Source organism: Lynx rufus, unplaced genomic scaffold, assembly GCF_022079265.1.
Source record: "Lynx rufus isolate CCGP_SWC_20201006 ecotype Redwood Valley unplaced genomic scaffold, mLynRuf1.p SCAF_2, whole genome shotgun sequence".
Taxonomy (NCBI): Eukaryota; Metazoa; Chordata; class Mammalia; order Carnivora; family Felidae; genus Lynx; species Lynx rufus.
In genome coordinates, this window is record NW_025814834.1 from 753,801 (window position 1) to 773,902 (window position 20,102).

A 20,102-nucleotide genomic window follows, 5' to 3' on the forward strand; every position below is an offset into this window, starting at 1 on the left:
AATTATGGTGGTGGCACCAGAGGTCAGCGGTCCGAGCTCCTCGTGTGGGTCGTAAGGGGGAGTAGCCTGGCCTCAGGCCGCACCCTGGCCGAAGTAGCCCCTGCCAGCCTCTCCGGGACTCACGCACAGCCGGCTGCACCTGCAACCCGGCGGCGAGGTGCAGTCCACACCGCAGGGCTTCACGCTGCTGCTGGGAGCCCCGTGGGGGGCAGCCCGCGGGAAACGCGTCATGAGGCAAATCACACAGAATCGGTCCCGGCCTCTGTGGTCCAACTGATCAGATTGACTGTTGGAATGGCAGACTCATGTGAAAATCTGAGCTGGGCCAAGAACGTGTGGGGCCGAGGAGGCGGACTGTGGAGAGAGGCAATCTGCCATGGGTCCTCAGCGCCTTCGTGTTTTTGTTGGGTATGCCAAGAACGCAAGGCTCCGTCTGCCGTCCCCGGGCTGCGGCTCGGGGTTGTGTTTGCAGAGACCAGCTTGAGGGATGAAGTGTCTCCCTTGTGCACAGAGGGCAGGCTTCCCCAAGCTCAGTGTTTCTTGGCCGTGACACAAACCCACAGTGGGGGGAGCATGTACCTAGACCCCTGTGTTGCCCCGTGGGACTCGGGGAGCAAGGGACCCTGATGTGGATGACTGCTCTGTGCTGCCTGCTGCACCATGGGTCTGTGCTTCTGACCCAGGAGTCCAGGGTCCTGCCAGCGTCCCCCCCACCCCACAATCTGAAACAGGCTAACATGAGCCAGTAAGGAGGGCACAGCAAATCCTAGGCCTTGACAACCTCACGTTAACAACTTTGAAATTGTACGTAAAATGGAAATTTTCCTAGAAAAACACAACGTACCGAATGCGAGGAGAAATAGAAAACTTTAAAAAATATAATCGTTAAAGAAATTTGAATCGGCACAAAACTTTCTCCCAGGAAAGCTTGCTCCAGACGGCAGCCCCAGTCAGTTCCAGCTGACATGTAGGGGGTAACTCCAGAAACACACCCGCCCTTCTAAACAGAAGAATCACTTCATGAGACGGGCACGATCATGACACTGAGATTAACAGGGCCAGTTCGTGCAGGAACAGCAACCAGGCCAGTTCCACTCACCGAAAACGTTGCCAAAATCTTCAATAAATTAGCAAACTGAACCCAGTGATGTATGAATAGGATAAACAGTTCATCATTAGCAAGTTGGATTTTTGTGAGGAGTACAAGCTAGGCTTTACATTAGAAAACCAACTAATTTAAGTAATGTAAATGATCCACTTAGCGGAGTAAGGGAGAAAGTCCTATCATCACCTTACTAGGTATAGAGACGGCAGTTAATAAAGTCAGCATCCATCTGTGATCAAACTTCTCAGAACACGAGGAACGTAAGAGAACACCCTTCATCTGGTAAAGAGTGTCTTCACAATAAACAAGAACAAACATCATGTTTAGTGGTGACATACAGACTTGGTTTCTGAGACTGGGAACGAGACAAGGAGCCTTCTAACACCATTTCCACATTGGAGACCTGAGCCAACACAGCAAGGCAAAAAAAAAAAAAAAGGAATCAAAAAGTAAAGGATCAGACAGGGAGGAACACAGCTGCTATGAGTTGTGTAGGATACGAACATGGTTGGAGAAAATCTGAAAGAATCCCCAAATAGTTTAGTAAAACTGATAAGAGGCTTGGTTCGGTTGTTAGAGATAAAATTAGAAAATGTAAAAAAGTCAACTGTGGTTCTACATACCAGCAATAAGCAGAAAAGAAATGAAAGAAAATGCAGCATTGACACTAGTAAAAATATAAAGTGCTTAAGAATAAGTTAAACGGGAGATGCACAAGACTTGTCCGCAATCGCTTCTAAAACTGGATTGAAAACATTCACGACAACCTAAATCAATATAAAAGCACACCGTGTTCCTGAACCGTATGACTCAGTACTGTAAAGATACCAGTTCTCCCACGCGGATTTATATACTCAAGGCAGTGTCAAAAAATCCCAGCGAGTATGTGTGTGTTCGTGTGACTTGATAAGCCAATTCTAAACTGTAAATGAAAATGCGACGCCAAGAGTGACCATGACTCTCTCAAGAACGAGGCAGGTGCTTGCTGTGACAGACACTGAGGTCTCCCACAACACCGCGGTAACCTGGCGATGCTGGCTCAGGGACAGAGAGCCAGGAGGCAGCCCCACACGCAGGACAATCCGTTTGGACAGAGGGGGCGCGGCGGAGCGCTGGGAAGGGGGACAGGGTGGTTCCTCTTTTGTAAGATGGGAACCCGTGTACCTTCGATCTCGTGCCACACACGGAGCCCAGCTCCAGGTGCGTTAGCCGCCTCAGTGTGAACAACAAAACAATCCGGCAATAACGCTGTCGGAGAATATATTCCTGACTGCTGAGGGTGGTTTTTAAAATCCGGCACAAAAACTTCTAACCATAAAAAGAAACCTGGACACATTTTATTACATTAAAATGAAGAACGTCTACTCACCCAAAGACGCCATTAACGAGGGTGAAATAAGGCGCAGAATGGGAGGAGAGATTTACGATACTTGGGACCTGGGTTTGTCAAGCACTCCCCCAAATCAACAGGAAAAAGGCAACTGTGTAGAAAAGAGGGGAAGGACTTTACAGATGAGGAAATCCAACAGTCGGTGAACACGCACAAGATGCGTTCAGCCTCGTGGAAGAGAAAGGAAATTCAAACCGCATTAACGCACCAGTGCACAACTGCCAGATGGGTAAAAGCGTCGGCTAGGGTGTCATGCGGTGGGGACGCCTGTCGCCGCCACATCTAATGAAGCTGAAGACAGGCGCGTCCCCCGGCTCAACGCTCTCGCTCTCGTGTGAGACGTGCCCTTGTGGACGGACACCCGGGTACATGTTCCAGAGTTTCATAAACAGCCTTGTTAAAAATAGTCTAAAAGTAGGAACCCCAAATGTCCCCCACGGTGCGGCAGATAAACCACTTGTGATCTCTTCACGTAATTATCAGCAGTGACAAACCAAGACGCCGCGCCAAACGTGGGTGGGCGAACGTCCGCACGGTTTGGAGCAAAGGAGACAGGTGCAAGAGAACGGGCTCCGCCTGCCTCCGTCAGACCGAGTCTGCACACGGTCTTAGGGGTGCATGGTGGGGGGGGGGAGGGTGAGGGCATCGCCACGAGGGGCCGGGGCTAGGGGCTTGCACTGCATTTGTGCCTTTGTGGCACATGCGTTTAGGAAGAGAGCTAAGGGTGAGAAGTCACAGGTGGGCAAGGTGACTGCGGATGGGACAGAGGCCACTGCAGCAGGTACCGGGGGACCCTGGGTCGGGTTGGAGCTGCAGGCAGCTATGGGCCACCTGCCGGGGTGGGACTGGCCTGCACCTCCCTCCCTGCATCCCTTAGCTGGTCTGCTCCCCACTGTGGCTCCTACAGACAGACCACTGAGTTTCCTCCTGTCTTTGAAGTCCAAGTCCAGCCCCCAGGTGTGTGTGGTGTGTGCCCCCATCCCACACTGACGCTGCCCGCCTCCCCCCCACCCCCCGGGTGTGGGCCTGGAGCCCAGGGGTCCAGGAAGGAGGCAGAACAAGCCGGCCCTGTTTCCCTGCCAGGGCAGGGCCGGGCCAGGACCACAGCCGAGAAGGCGGTGGGGGCCCAGGGGCTGAGCAAGCGGGCTGCTGGCAGGCGCTGTCACCTGGACAGGAACCTTGTTGGACTTCCTTTCCCCAGATGAGAGCATCTGCTCGTCCGGTGAGGGTTTGGGGAGTGGGCAAGCTGGACCAGAGGGCTGGGTGTGGCGGAACTAGAGCAGGGAGCCGAGGGGTGCGGGGAGCCGTGTGGCCGCCGCTTTCCACCCCACACCGGGGTCCCTCCCCTCCTTCAGGGTGGGGCAAATGCCGCTTCCCGCAAAATTCCAATTTTATTATTATTTTTCTACGTGCAGTAGTACTTTATGAAACATGCGATGCAGACATGGAAACTGAGGAGAAAGGATTAGGCCCAGACTCCCCCTCAGATGCCCCCCTGTCGCCACGTGAATGTCCTAGATGAATCATTTAGGTCTGATCTGCACCTGTGACTTAGAGAAGGGGGACCCACCGGCACTATTGGGCCGCCGAATCCCCAGAAACGTGGCCACGGGCCTGAGTGTTTGCTGGAGCCCGGGGCCTGGAACGGCCACCCCCGACTGGCTGGCCATGAGGATCTGGGGCCGGATGAGGGGACTGCCCAGCCCGCTGGCACTCTCACAGAGACACAGGGAGACCCCAGGAGCAGTGGGGACAGGGCACCTGCTTGCACTGGTCTGCAGGACCTGTCGCTCCCAGCCCCTCCCTGCAGACCCCACCGGCCAGGCCTCCCTGCGGCCACCCTGTGGTGTCCCTAAGCCAGGCCTTGGGGTCAGTTCTCCTCTCCCACACAGCGGCTGTCTCTCTGGTGTCCAGGCACCTGCTGCTGAGAACAAGGCTGCCACTGGGGGTCCCAGCCCTGGGTGGGACTTGCACACGGGCTACCTTGTGAGGCCTGCGTGGAGCACAGAACCGAGTGCAGGGGTGGGTGACTGGCAGTGGCACCCTCCACGCCATCCCCCCGCACTCTCCTGCCCCAGGCAGGTGCAGGAGGCCTGCGGTCAGTCAGCGGAGGGGGTGTTCCAATCCCCTCTGAGCTGGCTCATGGTCCTAGGGAAGGAATTGCTGGTGGTCGCTCTGAGGGAGGCCCCGAAGCCACATGTAACAGGAAACTGCAGTGACTCTGTGAACTGCAAGGTGGCCCTGGGGTGGAGAGGCCCCTCTTTGACCTGGGGGAAGGGCATGTGTCTGTGTGCATGCGTGTATTGTGTGTGTGAGTGCATGTGTGTATGAGTGTGTGTGAATATGTATGTGTATGAGTGTGTGTATAAGTGTGTATGCGTACGAATGTACACGTGTGTACGAGTATGTGTATATATATACATGAGTATGCGTATGTGCATGAGTGTATGTGATGAGTGTATATGAGTATGAGTGTGTGTATAACTGTGTATGTATGAGTATATGTGTGTACATGTATGAATGTGTATGTGATGAATGTGTGTATGTGTGTGTGCATGTGATAAGTGTGTGAGTGTGTATGTGATGAGCGTGCGTATGAGTGTGTACATTGTGTATGAGTGTGTGTGTATGAGGGTGGATATGTAATGAGTATGTGTATGAGTGTGTATATATGAGGGTGTATATGTGTGTATGAATATGTATGTGTGTGTGTGTATGAGTGTGTGTACATTTATGAGGGTGAATGGGTGATCATATGTATGTGATGAGTGTGTATGTGTGTGTATATATGATGTGTGTGTATGTATATGAGTATATGTATGTGTAAGAATGTGCTTGTGTGTATGAATACGTATGTGTATATATGTATAAGAGTGTGTGCATGTATATGAGTATGTATGAGTATGTGTGTGTATGAGTGTGTGTATGTAATGAGTATGTGTGAGTGTATGTGTACAAGTGTGTATGAGTGTGTTCATGTGTATGAGGGTATATGTGTGTATGAGTGTGTATATGTATGAATGTGTATGTGATGAGTCTGTATGTGTGTATGAGGATGTGTATTTGTGTATGAATGTGTGTGTGTGAGGGCGTGTGGTGATTGTGTATATGAGTGTGTACCTGTGTGTACATGTGTATCAATATGTACGTGTGTATGAGTGTATAATTGTGTATATGCGTGTATGAGTGTGTGTATGTATGAATGAGCGTGTATGTGTGTACGAGGATGTATATGAGATGAGTGTGTGTATGACTGTACATGTGCATGAGTGTTTGCATGTTTATGAGTGTGTATTGTGATTGTGTATGATGACAGTGTGTATATAATGAGTGTGTATATGTGTGTATGAGTGTGTACATATATGAGCGTGTATATGCATATGAGCATGTGTGTGTACGTGCATGAGTGTGTGGCTGTGTGTAGGTGATGAGTGTGTACGAGTGTGTATATGCACATGAGCGTGTGTGTGTGCCTTGGGTGTGCAGTGCGGTGTGGGGGCTGGCCAGAGGGCGCCCATGCCTTTTCTGCAGGACCAGCCCCCTCCCCCCCCCCCCCCACGCCGCCTGTTGAGAAGCACAGAAGGACAGCACCGGTGGCATTTCCGACTTGGATAAAACCAGGAAAGAGCGGAAATGTCCTGGAGAGCCTCTCGGAGGCGACCTGCAGCCCAAAGTATGTGACGTGTGTTTGGCGGGTCCCTGAGCCGGGAGTTTGAGGGCTCGCCAGTGCCACCCTTGCTGGGTGGAGGGGCTGCTCTGAGCGGGCCAGGCAGGCCTGGAGGGGAGCCAGGGACCCCCGAGGCCATAGCACCCCTGCTCTGCAAACATCAGATCCAAACGGGCGGGGCCTTGGTTCCTGCTTTGACTTCTCTGCCAAAAATAAAACAATAAAGCCCCTGAGGCCTTTTATAAGCTTGTTTTGAAAAATGTAGGCATGTTTTTTATTTCCTGGCAGCTTTCTGGGTAATTAGGATTCCTCCCACGGCACAGTTGGGGGCTGGAGTCCGGCTTGCAGGGCAGCAAGTGGGCAGGGCCCCTGGGGCTCCCGGGCAAGGTCAGGTCTGAGCCCCGGAGACCCAGAACTTGCCGCACGCCCAACCCAGGAAGGAGGGGAGGCCCGCCCCGGGCTGAGCCTCGGCAAACAGGCAGACTCAAGGGAGTGGCCCCAGGGCCCACTTCCGGGGGAAGTGCCCCCACCAGAACTGGGGCAGGAGGGAGTCCCCCCGAGGCTGGGACAGCAGAGTTTGGTGTTGGAGGAGTAGTCCCTTCTGCCCCCACAGGCCCAGCCCGCCTGGATCTCGGGCCCCGGGACTGGGCTTCCTGCTGTGTTCTCCCTTTCCTCTGTCCTCCTCCAGGGCCGCCCTGTGGCCACCCTCTGGTCTCCTGGGGGGCCCCACAGTCCAGGCCCTTGTTCCCCCACCAACAGAGGCTGCCTCTCCGGGTGTCCCAGCACCTGTCCCTCCTTCATCCTTGTGTAGATGGCAGCTCCCGCCTCCCCCTCCCCGGCAAAGCCTCCCCCCGCCTCTCCTCTGGTACACCAGGACCAGGTGCCCCCCCAGGGCAAGAGCCCAGCTCCCCAGTGGCTCCTGGACACGCCTCCCCGTGGAATACAGTCCCACAGCATCTGGGCACCCTTGCCCTCCCTCGGCATCCATTACCAGCCCGAGCCGCTGCCTCCCCGTCTCTCTGGAGACCATGTTGCCTTTCAGCCTGGTCCACTCCTCAGATACCGGGGCCCTCCTTTTGGACACCCTGCACCCCTGGGCCACCCTGCATCTCTGTGACCACCATGGGGTCCACTGTCATCCTGCAGCCACCACAGCTGGAGATGCAGCTGGTGTGTCCCTGCCCTCCACTCACACTCACTTCTGGGGACAGTAGTTGCTCCTTCGGGACCCCAGCTCCACCCCAGACCCCATCCCCAGCAAGCTTCTGAAGCTGCCTCTGCCCATGCCCCCTCTGCCCAGAGTAGCCAGCAAGGCTCGAGGGACTGCGTTTGGCTTTGGTCCACCCCGAGGCCAGCTCAGGGGACAGTGTGGTCCTGGGCTGCCCCCCGGTGTGGAGGGGCTGGGGTCAGGGACCCGAGCCTGGACCCCGTCCTGTTCTCACTCCTCCTTCCCACACTCGGCCTGTGCAGTTCAGACTTCTGGACCTATTGAGTCCCCTCGGGCCTGGGGAGCGGGGCAGTGGCTAAGCACACAGTAGGTGTTTAATGAACAACTTGCCCCACTTTGTAAAGAACCAGTTTTTGGATGTTGAGGCCCTAAGGCTGGGCCTCCCTGGAGACCAGGTATGGGGTGAAACCAGCCGGGTGCCCTCACCCAGCTGCCTGCTCACAGACCCATAGCAGCAGAATCCCTGGGGCTCAGGCTCTTCCAGATTGTTCTGTCCTGGGGCCCACTCACTGCCCCACCCCCATCACAGATCACAAGGAGCACCCGTGCCCAGGGCCCTGTTGGGGAGGCTTGTCCTGGCCGCCCTGTACCAGTAAATGGGAGGCAGTCAACACCCAAGCCTGCGGGGCTAGGCGTGTCCAGGGCCAGCCGTGAGCAGGAGGGCAGGTCAGTGGGTTCCTCAGGAAGAGCAGCGTTTCTCAGATGGGACTCTGGACAGGCACCAGGAACCCCTGGTCAAAATGCGGAGTCGGGCCCATGCAAGCCTCTGGAATCAGAGCCTCTGGGAGGGCCCGGGGATCTACATTTCTACCATGCCCCCTGGCGACCGGCAGCACCACAGGCTGGGGTCGTGCCCTGCAGGTGCACACAGCTCCTGATGGCTGCTGGAGCTGAGGGAGGTGGGGGGGGGGGTGCAGAGCAGTTGCCCCCGGGCTGAGCCAGGCCAGGTGAGGCGGCCACCTGACCCAGCAGAGGAAGGTGTCGAAGAGGATGCCCTTCTGAATGGCCGGGGCAGTAAGCAGACATTCCTTCGGACGCAGTCAGCCCACTTGGGGGAATTTATTGTGAGGAAAGGACGAGAGACCCGTAACAAGGCGTGTATAGGGTGCACGCGCACCAGCGCACCGTCAATTCACGGGAGACACTGAAACCAGCCACAGGGGCAACAGTCAACAGAGCAGTCGACTTAAATAATTATGATGCAGCCACAGGAAGGAATATTACACTGTCACCTAAAAGCATGTTTCTATAAATTTAAGGCATGGGAAATGCTCACAGCCTAAAGTACCGAAAGAAATATGCAAAATAGAAACTTGCACGAAATGGGAGCCCCAGGTTTGTCTCGTGGGACCCTAGGTATGCTTGCAAACAGATCAAGAAGAATTTCACCAAAATGTTAAAAGTGTTGTTTTTGGATGGTGGGATTATACCTGTACCATCCCACTGATCAGAAGAAGAACAACAACATTGACCTAGAAGCTTCTAGGAGCTAGCTCTCTTTCGGAAGCCAGGATAGCGCGGTGAACAAAATAGACAAGGATGATGGTAATACTAAAACCAAAACACTGCTGCTAGTGCATCTGGACTCCTCGATTCCGAGCAAGGGCTCAGTCAAGGTTTTGGAATGAATCAATGAGTGAATGAATAAATGAACGAGGGAACAAGTCACTGGCGAAGGAGTGCACGAGGTTTCCATGGTGAGTTGTCTGGAAGGACAGGGTTTGGTGAGCTGGTCGCTTCTAGCTCCAAAGTTCATACGGTCACCGAGAGCTAAGGAGTGGGGACCCCGGACTCATTCCCAGCCGGCCAGGCTTGCCTCCCAGTGGGGCTGGCCAGGTGTGTGGCCAGGTGCTCTGGGCACAGACACAAGGGTGTTCTCACCAGGAGGCATTCGCTCAGTTTTGACGTAAAGTCAAGCTGACAGCATTACTGCAAGGTCGCAGCCAGGAATGTCCTCCCACTCTTAATCCACACGCTCCCACTGCTCGGATTTGCCCCGTGCACTCGCTCTCCCCCCTCTGTCTGTCCGTTTGTCTCTATGCAATGTTTCCTGAGCTGTTGGAGAGTGAAGGGCAGACAAGAGTGCTCTCTCCTGGAAGCGCACACGCAGGACCCAGGTCGGGAAGCTAGAGATTGATGTGAGGCCGTCCACACTACTTCCTCCCATTTACACACTTAATCGTTTACTTCCTTTTACCAGTGCGAGCTCACTGGCTCCCCCTTTATCCAATGGCTTAAAACCTATTACTACCATTATTTTAATGCTCAGATTGCCCCCCCCCCACCCCCGTATGGCCAGGGAGCCTGTTTGATGGCCTCTGTGTCCTCTGGACACATCCCAGCCGTTCTTGGAGCACTCTTCTTCCTCCTGCGTGTGACTGATTTCCAGGTGCATTTTGCACTTGCCCTGCCAGGGCTCCATCATCTCCAGAGAGTCTGGTTCCTTCCAGGGAGAACTGGTGTTTGGCAAGCAGGATCTGAGCACCAGGAGTGCTTGGCACTACGGGGGTGTCGCAGCGTCGCTCCCCCTCAGTGGACAGAGCCAGGAAACGAGTGAGCTGTGTGCACAGACACATGTGCAAGGGCCTGTGTCCACAGCCGGCTACCATAAGATGTAAACGTAGACATACGGACATATGTGCTGTGAGGTCATCCCTCCGTGGCTCGCAGGGCACACGTCCACACGCAGGAAGGGGACACCAAATGGCAACGACTGAGGTGGGGTCAGGGGCCAGCACAGGAGACAGAGCTGGAGGGTGTGGTGGGGACAAGGGGGCCAGACCACCCAGCCTCAGGGCCAGGAGCAGGTACGGGCTGGAAGGAGAGCCAGGGTCTCGTTCACGTTTGGTAACAACGCTGCTTCAGCCGCCTGATGCACAGGCTCGAGGGGCAGGACCGGGAGACAAAGGCCAGCGAGGAGGCACCTACATGCATCCAGGCGGGTGGGAACGGTGGCCCTGCCCAGGGCTGTGGCCATGCAGGCGCTGAGGAGTGGGATGTATTTCTAAGCCTCCAACAAGGAGGGGACAAGGGAAAGGAGGGAGGCATCAAAAGGCTACGGTGGCCCTAGGGAGGAAGCAGGACCTCTGTCTGGGTCCTGCTAAGTTTGAGATGGAATGCTAAGGAGGCAGCCGGACAGGGTGGTCTAAAGGCCCCTGAATCTGCATTCTGAGCCTCAGTTTCCCCATCTGCCCTCTGATATCCAGGCGTAGCCACCAGGTAGGCATGGGAGGCACTGGCCAGATCACCTGCTTTGGAATAAACACCTTCCCTTCTCTCACTTAGCTTTAATCGGAGCCACCCACCGGCCTGCTCGTGCGGGACCCCCGCGCCCTCCCGGTGCCGTCAGGCAAGCTGTCCGGGCATGGCACCCTCTGGAATCCCACGGTCTTTCTCGCTGAGGGAAGAGAAGGCACAGCGTGGCTACTTATGTCCACATGGACACTTGGTTTTCCAATATTATCTTTGTTTCCGGAGAAAGCTCTCACGGAGATATATGTTTTGTTAGCGGCCATAATGTTCATTTCTGATGAAACTGTTTGTTTTCCTAGTAGATCTTTCCACTTTAGAACCATTTCTCCCAGTTGTTTTGGTAAGAGTAGATGTTTTTGGTGAGGCTATTAAGAAGGTCAACCGTTTTAAGAATATTTTCACCCGTGACTGTGAGGGGGAAAGCTGAGCCTGGCCCAGATGCTTTAGGAGCATTTTGACGGTGTTCTGTTCAAATGGTGCCAGCGTGAGTTTTCCCATTTCCAAGCTGCTCCGGCCCCTGCAGACGACGCACTTCTGGAAGTCAGTCCTGGCCTACGGAGGGGACGGCGGCCCCCTCCTACCACTGTCATGTCACCAAATGCTGCTGCCAAGGTGCGGAAGCTTCCCGCATGGGCATGGGGAGTGCCGTGGTCGCCGGGGGAGAGAGCACATGACGGTGGCCACGGTGGTGGAGGGGCTGGTGGTGGCCGCTCGGACAGGGCCCCGTGAGGGTGTCAATAGTGCAAAAGATGGGAGTGGTGGTGCGGGTGGCCTTGAAGGTGGTGGGGAGGGTGCTGGTCATGTCAGGAGGGGCCGATGGAGTGGGTGACAGTGGTGAAGGGGGAGGTGGTGGCCCAGCGGGGGGTGCTGGGGCGGGTAGATGGCAGGACAGGTGGTGGAAGTGGCAGTGGATGGAGTTGAAAGTGGCTGAGGTCGTGGTTGGGGCGGCGGTTGTAGAGGTAACAGTGCATCCGGCCGGCCTAACTCTTTTCTATTCAGGGGACGGCAGGTGCCCAGTGGCCCACCCACAGAGCAATGCGGTGACGAGCCATCACGTTTCATTCCCTCTGTGGCCCACAAATGGCTCCCACACCGGGAGCGCCAGACACAGAACCCTCGCCCTTGCCCCTCGCCCTGAGGACTCCTGCTGTCCTGAGTGCCTGGCCCCAGAGCTCCCTCTGGGAGTCCCGTTCGGGAGGCACGGGCCTGAGTAAGTGGCTCCTGGACTCAGGAGGAAGGGAGAAAGGGAGGGAAAGGCTGGCGGGGACACTCCGCCCAGCTGCTGCCACACCCAGGGGGGCTTCTGCCCAGACGCAGGCCCTGCCCTGACTACCTGGCCAGGGGTCCCAGCCTCCTGCCAGGGGGCCTCAGGCGTCAAGGAGGGCGGGGCGGGGTCTAGGTGGCTGCCAGAGGGTACTTGCAGGCCAGGTGCCCCGCTCGGGAGACTGAGGCCCCAGGGAGCACGTGGCTGCCGTCACACTGACGTCTGGGACCGGGACGGGGCCAGGGCTCTGCGGGGGGCCAGTGGCTGGGCGGACGCGGTGTGCGCACGCTGCCCAAGCCCCGGGGGCGGGTGAGGCCGGGCCCGCGCTCCGCTCGCCCAGGTGGCCGGGCCGCAGCTCGAACCCCACCCCCGCCCGCCTCTCCCGCGGGCCGCTGTCCGGCCTTGGCCGCCGCAGGGAGGAAGCGCTGTCCTCATTCCACCTCTGGCCGCCGCGGTGCCAAGTTGCTGGCGGCGGCGGCGCGAGTCGGGGCGGCGGGCAGCGGCGGGGGCGCAGCGCCCGCCCCGGCGCCCCCGCGGCCCGAGGTTACTCACGTAGAGTCCGGAGTGCTCGGCGCCGAAGAACGGGAAGGGCACGGAGAGCGGCTGCAGCCCCGAGCCGCCGTCGTCCTGCTTGGGGGTGACAGCGTCGCCGCGCTCCGTGCCGAACGGGTAGAAGTCGGCGAGGGCCACCGCGCCGCGCACCCCGCGCACCCCGAGCCCCAGGGCGGCGGCCAGGAGCAGCGCCCAGGCGGCGCCGCGCAGCATCGCCGGGGATCGGCGGGCGGGACGCAGCAGGACACCGCGGGGACCGAGCGGGGGACACTGCGGGGACCGAGCGGGGGACAGAGCGGGGACACTGCCGGAACCGAGCGGGGACGGAGCGGGGACGCAGTGGAGGCAGAGTGGGGCGCAGTGGGGACAGAGCGGGGGGCGCAGCGGGGACGGAGCGGGACCGAGCCGGACGCAGCGGGGACAGAGCGGGGACCGAGGGGCCTCGCGGTCCGTGTGGGGCCGGAGCCTGCGGGGCCGGGTGCGGTGCGGGAGGCGCGGCGCGCCGTCGGGGAGCTCCCGCGCGCTCGGCCGGGCCGCGCTCGGGTCGCCGCTCCGCGAAGGAAGGCGCCGGGCGGGACCGCGTTCAGGGCCGGCCCCGCCCCAGGGGCCGCGGCTTAAATACCCGCCCGGGCGGTCCCCGGGCCTGGGCGGGGCCTGGGCGGGGCCATGCAAATAAGGCCGCTCTTAAAGCGCCAGGCCCCGCGGGAGGGCGAGGGCGCTCGCTGCGCGCCTGGGGCCGCCCCGCGACGGCGGGGAGGGGCTCCCCGGCCCAGGCTTTGGCGAGGTGAGCGCTTCGCGGGCGCGCTCCTGCGGCGGGGACCGTCCTCCTCCTCCTCCGTGGGCTCCCAGCTGCCAGACTGGAGCGAGCCCAGAGGAGGCGCCTTGCTCACGGCGCAGTTCTGAGACAGACCCTAAGGCCTGCCTGCCTGAGATGTTGGGCTTGGGTCGCTGCTCTACCGCAGAGTGTCCTCGGTCGGGGCCACCCTGGCTTAGCAGTGCCTTGGATACCCTTATGGAAGTGGCCAGGGGCCATCCCCGTGTTGCTCCCCAAGATCTGAGCCTGTGAACACTTGTTGGGGGGGGGTGCTCCTGGTCTGATTTTATGTGAGGACCCCTGGCCTGGGGGAATTCAGGGCACTAAACAGGTGTTTGCATCCTGCACTGACCCATCAGGGAGAAACCCCCCGGGAGGTTTTCTGATGGGTTCAGGGCCCTAAGGGAACTTCACAGCAAGAGAGTCTCTAGCAGACTCCAGGGTAAGGAGGGCTCTAAGGGAAGGCTGGTCCTCTTGGGCCGGGGGGGGGGGGGGGCAAGTGGACGGATGTTAGTGGGCCTGGCGGACCGCAGTAGGGCCTCCAGAGCCCAAATTCAGATTCCGTATCCCCAGCTGTGGCCATCCCAGCGCTTCTCCCGTCTCTGAGACCACTGGCCGCACACCTGGTCCCTCCCCAGGTGCAGGGCCTGACTCCTGGGGTTGAGGCCCTCCCCCACCCCCCTTGCTCTCAGAATCCTAGTGTTAGGGAATGTGCGAGTGCAGGCCCAGCCCGGAGCCCCTGAAGACAGCGGTGTTCCCGTCAGAGGTCAGCAGAAACAGCCACCAGATAGCAGCAGCTGCCACTGAGTTTCTGGGCGCTTTTACGTTGGGCTCCGTGTTTTTTCTGTGTGTCCTAAGACGTCTTCAGTGAACAGGTGTTGCTCTGTGGTCAGCAAGAAATAGTAAATGTGACTTTTAGGAAGTAGTGGAAAGGTCCTCTGAGTGTGACTCTGGGGGCCAAAGGTTTACACAGGTCCCGTTCGGCCAGTATCCTGGCGGCCTCGTCGTTCAAGGAGGCAGCCCCTGTGGGGCACTGGCCCGAGAGAGGTTCCCCTTCAACTTCTCTCCGGTTCCCCTGTGCTCAACTGCGAGAAGGCCAGCCCTGGGGCCGGGCTCCTGCCTCAGAGAACCCTGGACGGCAGGACAACCGTGTGGTTCCAGGGAAGGACGAGAAAGGTCAAGGCCTCCCGTCTCTAGGAAAGGTCAGAGAGGACATCGAATTGCGGGGCTGTGCTGGGAACAGAATCTTCACGGCGTTGTCAGCAGGAACCTGGGGAGAAGGGGCACGTCCCCACTTGCTCCCCTCCACTTACACATGCACATCCCCACTCACACACACACTCCCATTTCCACGTGCATGCTCACACATAGAGACGACACTCACACTTCCACACCCACACTCGGTCACATGTGCTCCCACATACAACACCGCACACATTCCTATGTGCCCCTCTTCACTGCTGACCTTCTGCCCCAAGGGATCCTAGTAAAGGCCCATGTCTGGGCTAGGTTATGGGTCCACCTGGGGGCTTGTAGGGAGTAGGGCTGCCCCAGAGAAGGGCTGTTTCTCTAGACATGGTGGGAGTGGTTGGCCTAGACAGGGGGTCCCAACCAGGGCACTCAACTGAATCCCCTGGGTGGATTTGTGAGGTGCTCAGGCCCGGGCCCCACCCTGGACGGCAGGTGCTTGTGGGTCTAGGCTGGAGCCAGCCACAGGCCGACTCTTCGGTCACGGCCCCAGTGAGGCCACGCTTACCTGGGGCCCAGGCCTTGCTGCCTATTTGCAGCCTGGTCTGGGAGACTGGGGGTTAACATGAGGCCCCACCACTGCTGGGCATTACATTTCAAACACACACACACATACACACACACACACACACACACACCTCCACAGGCAGCAAAAAAGAGGAAAAAAGTGTGTTTTTTTTTTTTTCAGGTGCTAAAAATATTATCAGGAAATACTTTTCAGCAATGTGCCGTTTTAGGTTCCCCTCTGGACTCAAGGGCGCCTTTGTCTCTGCCACAGAAAGTCCACATTTATCAACACCAAAATCGTTTTATCAAGCAAGCTCATGTTCTGCGGCCAGGAAACCTGAGCCTCCCCAACAGGCCTGTGACATTTTAGTTTAGGGCCTGAGTATGTGTGCAATTTAGATGGGGGAGCCCTGGAGCCGACCTCGGGACACCCCAGGACTTGGGGCTCTGTTGGGGCAAGGTGGTGCGTCCTTCCCCACAGCGCACCTGGCCTGGTGGGCTTGTCCCTACAGGGCTGGGTGGGGCTCCCTGAGCAGGGCTCCGGCCGGGGCCCTAGAGGGCCCGGCTGGCTGTGCCTCCCACCGCTTTCTCTCCAGAGGCAGCTAGCTGGGCACACATCTCCCCAGAGCAGGCAGAAGCCCCTGCCCCAGGTAACCCTCACCTGCCCCAGGAGCAAGGCTAGGAAGTTACAGGGCCCGAGGCTCAGGCTGGGTTGCGCCCTTGCGGAAGCCCACCCTACCTGGTTGTTTCACTGTGAGGCTGGACGGGGTCTTGTCACAGGTGGGAACGCCTGGTTCAGGATGAGCGGAAGGGACGGTCCTTGGGTCCTGGGCCCACTCGGCTCCGCCCCCCCGCGTGCAGCAAGGGGGCACAGCCTCCAGGGAGCCCCCCCCCCCACACCTGGACCCCTGACGGGTGTCCTGCTATCTATCGGAGAGAAATGATCAGAATAGGGTTCAACGTTTACTTCCTGGGAAGTTCACTGCTGCTTTCTTCTTTGAAAAAACTAGAGAGGAATTAGAAACCCTTCGAGCTGGAGAATCTGCAGGGAGAGGCCAAAGATGGTTACGGGTGAGCTCAGGTTGGGCCTCTCTCCGTGGTTTGGGTGAGGAACGATGCCTTCTGCCGTCCACGGCAGCCTCCCCCACCCCCCCGCCCCTCCCCGCCCCGCCGCTGTCCCCCAGGGCACAGGGCAGAGACTCGGCTTGGCTTCCTGAGTGTTCCACAAGCGCCAGGGACAGGTGCGACAGAAGGGCTCTCAGGTGGCCCCCGCATGACCCTTTGCTGAGAGGTTTGGCAGCTGATAAAATCAAGCTTCTGTGGCATTTTTCATGACGTGGGGAAAAGCCTCATGACAAAACGTCAAGTGAAAGTTTTTCAGAAGGGTATTCAGCGTGGCACGCGCAGCAGCCCCCAACCATCGGCAATGTTCCGATTTTACCCGAGGATCTGCTGTCACGGAGTACGGGCGGTGGCGGGTTTCTTTTTCATAGGTTTCGTCGTCACAGTTTTTATTTGCAGTTAGTTGAACAAATTAATGTTTTAGAAGCCGGAATATCAGTGACCCTGGCTCCAGCTGGCCCATTTCCTGCTCCAGCTGTGGCCCAGGTGAAGCCCCTGCCTCCCTCGAGAGCTGGGGTGCTGCGGGGGGCTGGGGCCCGTGTCCTCAGGGTGTTCGTTCTCCCTCCGCCGCCTCGTCTGTCTGGTGGGAATCACGGCCTTCCCTGGGCTCCCGGGGGGCCCTTTCTCTGTGGCATCCCTGCTCTCCTCCTTCGTACACCCCACCTGCAGTGGCTACAGGGTGGTGATGGTGCCCCCACCCCTGTCGCTGAGGGTTCACGATGCGCCCGGTGTCAGTGTGGGCGATACCTCATAGAGGGCTCACCGTGCCCCTCGGGGGTGGGCTCGCCCATTTCACAGATGAGGAAACTGAGGCTAGAGAGCCTGTCCAGAACCACACAGCTGGAAGGGGCGGAGCTAGGATTCCTCCAAGGCTGATGAGTCCCAAACTGATGTGGGGGCTGCGGGGCCTCTTACAGGCTGGAGGCCTCCGTGCGGGGTGGTCAGGGAAGAAGCCTGGTGGATGCCCGGCAGGGTTCCGGCACCCCAGGCACTGGGACCCGCCCTGCTCAGCACCCCCAGTCCGTCTCTGTCCTCCAGTCGGCAGGACGCTGTGCCTGCAGCCTCGCTGGCCTCTGGGTTTGACTCTGACCTCTTGCGGACTGCCTTGTGGCCTTGGTCCAGAAGCAAGACCTCGTGGAAGCCCGGTCAGGGAAGCCCCCGTGAAGTCCCCCGTCAACAGGTGTCCCAGGGCGCCGTTGGGAGGACAGAGCCAGGCTCCTCCGGGTTCCGGGGTAGTTGTCAGACGCACAGGCCCTTGTGCTGGAGATGCTCAAGGAAACACCAATTTATTTCCACTAGAAAAATCCTCTTTTTCCTAAGTGTATGACTTTATGTTGAGTGAGTAAAAACTAGCATCTCCTACATGGGTTGAACTATCAACATACAAAAATCGAGAGGTCTCACAGGTGCTGTGAAAGTCCCGCATGTGCAGCCGGGGGCAAGGAGAACACCAAGTCACCAGGATGTTGGTCAAAACATGGGGGCTTTCATTTTACTAATGAGAAGTCACCCGACCCCTTCCGCATCTGAGATACGTTTTCCTCTTTCACCCGTGAGCGTGCACTTGCTTCTTCTGTGCTGGGAGCACCTACGACGCCAGCGGGTGCCGCAGACACGCACGGACTCGGGTCTCCGGCTGCTTGCTCCTCCCTCCTCACACCCCCGCCCGGCCCGGCCCTGGGGTCCTTCTGCTGGGGGGCGTCTGTCTACTAAAAGCCAGGCCCCGAGGGCCACGCGTCCCCTGTCAGGGCCCCAGCCTCTCCCCTGTGGCAGAGCACGCTTCTGAAGTAGGGGTGCTCCTGCCCGCTGGCCTCCACCGGTGGCACGGATCGGGCCGCAGATAGCACCAGTACGGCCCCCCGGGCCCAAGGCAGCCACTGCCAGTGGGTCACCCGGCGCTTCCCTCCGAGCCTGGGCTGGGCCTCAGAGCCACACAGCCACCGGTGAGCAGGCTGAGTTGAGGGCGGAATGAAGCCCGTCTGCTCCCATCCTTCTAGCCGCTGCTTTCGTACGCGTGACCGGCTGTGGGAACACGTTGCTAAATCCAAGCGGAAAGCAAGGTCTTGACAGGATGGCCTATTTTAAGCCCTGGATCGATCTTGAGACAGACATACGGCGATCGCACGTTCGGGCAGCGAGGTGCAGGGGCAGCAGGGAGGTGGGCTGTGTGCTCTCGGCCCTGCCCGCCCCCAGGAGTCCTGGAGGGCAGCCAGCACCTGTGCACGCAGGAATTTACCGGGCTGGCCGGTGCCCTGCGTATCGTAAACGTGCCGCTTGCAAAACAGGGGAGGCCATTTGGGGAGGAAAACAAATCACTCTGGCCGACGTTCATGGGGGAAATGAGTAAAAATGCCGACAGGCGAACCCCACAGAGGCCCGAGATGGCCACCTCGGTCTCCCTAGCAACTGGGGCCGGTTCCCCCAGGAATTTTCCCAGAGTTTATAGGCTGGAAAAGTGGGGGATTCTGTAACAGCTTCAGCTCTCACGGCCAGTGCTTCCCGTGGCCGGCGAGTCACAGGGACTTGATTCTGAGTCATTTCCAGCCACCTGCCACTGTGACGGACCTGCACTTCCTGGATACGGAAGGTTCCGCGGCCTCTGGACGTAGGGAAGTGGTGGCTGGGCCTCGCAGGACATTATGTTTTTGGCTCTAGTTGGTGGAAATATTTTCCACGTGTTTCCCCATGTTTATAGAGCTGAAGGCATGGAACGCAGCCTGTGGCCGCGGGAGCCGGCCTGATGGGGCCTGGTGACCAGGGTCTGGCCAGATCAGTGCGTCCCAAGTGGAGACAGAGTGCCAGGCCGGGTGAGGGCCAGGGGCAGGGCGGCGCCTGCGAGGAGTGTCCTGGAGGCCGGTCCAGGGTGCGCAGAGGCGGAGGTCCCAAGGGCCGGGGGGAGCTCGGTGCTCTGTGGAATCGCGGGGCGCCTGCTGGTATAGGACCCCGGGGGAGGCGTGGTGGGCTCTGGGCCGTGGCATCACAGTCCTCTGAGCAGCGTGAGACGTCCGTTTTCCCCATGGCGGCTCTGATGCGCTGTCGGGTCGGCGCTGGGGCCGTCGGGCCACCCTGGGGGCTTGGGCAAGCAGGGCTCACTTCTTGGCCCGCAAGGCCTGGCCGAGGCGGGCCTGTTGATGCCGAGGTGCTTCCTGGTCCGGCTGCTTCTTCAGACTGGCCACCTGGGGACAGGGCAGGAGCTCAGGTGGGTGGGCGGTGGCGGGGGGCGGGCAGGGCCTGTAGCCAGGGCTCCCAGGCCGTGGTTGTGGAGAGCTCTGGGGGTCCTGAGGAGAGGCAGGTGCCTGGGAGAGAGACATCAGGCAGGCGGGGGACTCGCTGGCTGTCACGTGGGGGTATGTGGAGCCATGCTCTTCAGGGACACCCATCCCAGGGGTCCTAGGGACTGAGGCCACTGCACACCCGCAGTGGATGGACCCCCTTCCATTCAGGCCGTGAACACACTCGGAGTGATAAGGAAATGCATGCTGCTCGGCTTATAAATTTGGCAAATGTGGCTTGGTGGGTTAGGGACACTAACTTGGGGGTGACACCGGGTGGTCACTTTACCCTTCTGGGTTTCAGCTATAAAATGAGAGTTTGGACCAGATGGCCCCCAGGAGCCCAAGGGTGAGCCCCAGCAGGTGTGCGTTCGTGTGGGGGGGGGGGCGGGGTGCCCGTCGGGGGAGGGGCACTGCCATGTTTCGTCACTGCCTTGTCCCCACGTACACCACTGTTCTCCCTTCCTGACTCTGACAGACAGGTGCGGGGGTCACCTCTGCTCCGACCGCCATGTGCTAGGTGCAGTTGGACACTTTACCCGCGGTGACCTCCGGCCCAAGAACTGTCCTCCCCTTCCTCCTAGGGGCCCAGCGATGGAGGCACAGAGAGGCTGGTGGCCTGTCTCAGAACACTCGCTCCGCCCCTCGGTGCGTGGTGGGGGTGGTTGGATGGAGTGTGAG

The 20,102-nt window shown here is 58.8% G+C and overlaps 1 protein-coding gene across 1 annotated transcript in view; it reads right to left on the reverse strand.

Moving 5' to 3' along the window:
- Positions 1–12,671, reverse strand: part of SNED1 (sushi, nidogen and EGF like domains 1) — an 83,462-nt gene extending 70,791 nt beyond the window's left edge. The window contains exon 1 of the mRNA XM_047084933.1: positions 12,459–12,671. Within this exon, the coding sequence (XP_046940889.1) occupies positions 12,459–12,671 (213 nt within the window). The remainder of the gene's footprint in view (positions 1–12,458) is intronic.
- Positions 12,672–20,102: the final 7,431 nt, after the last annotated feature.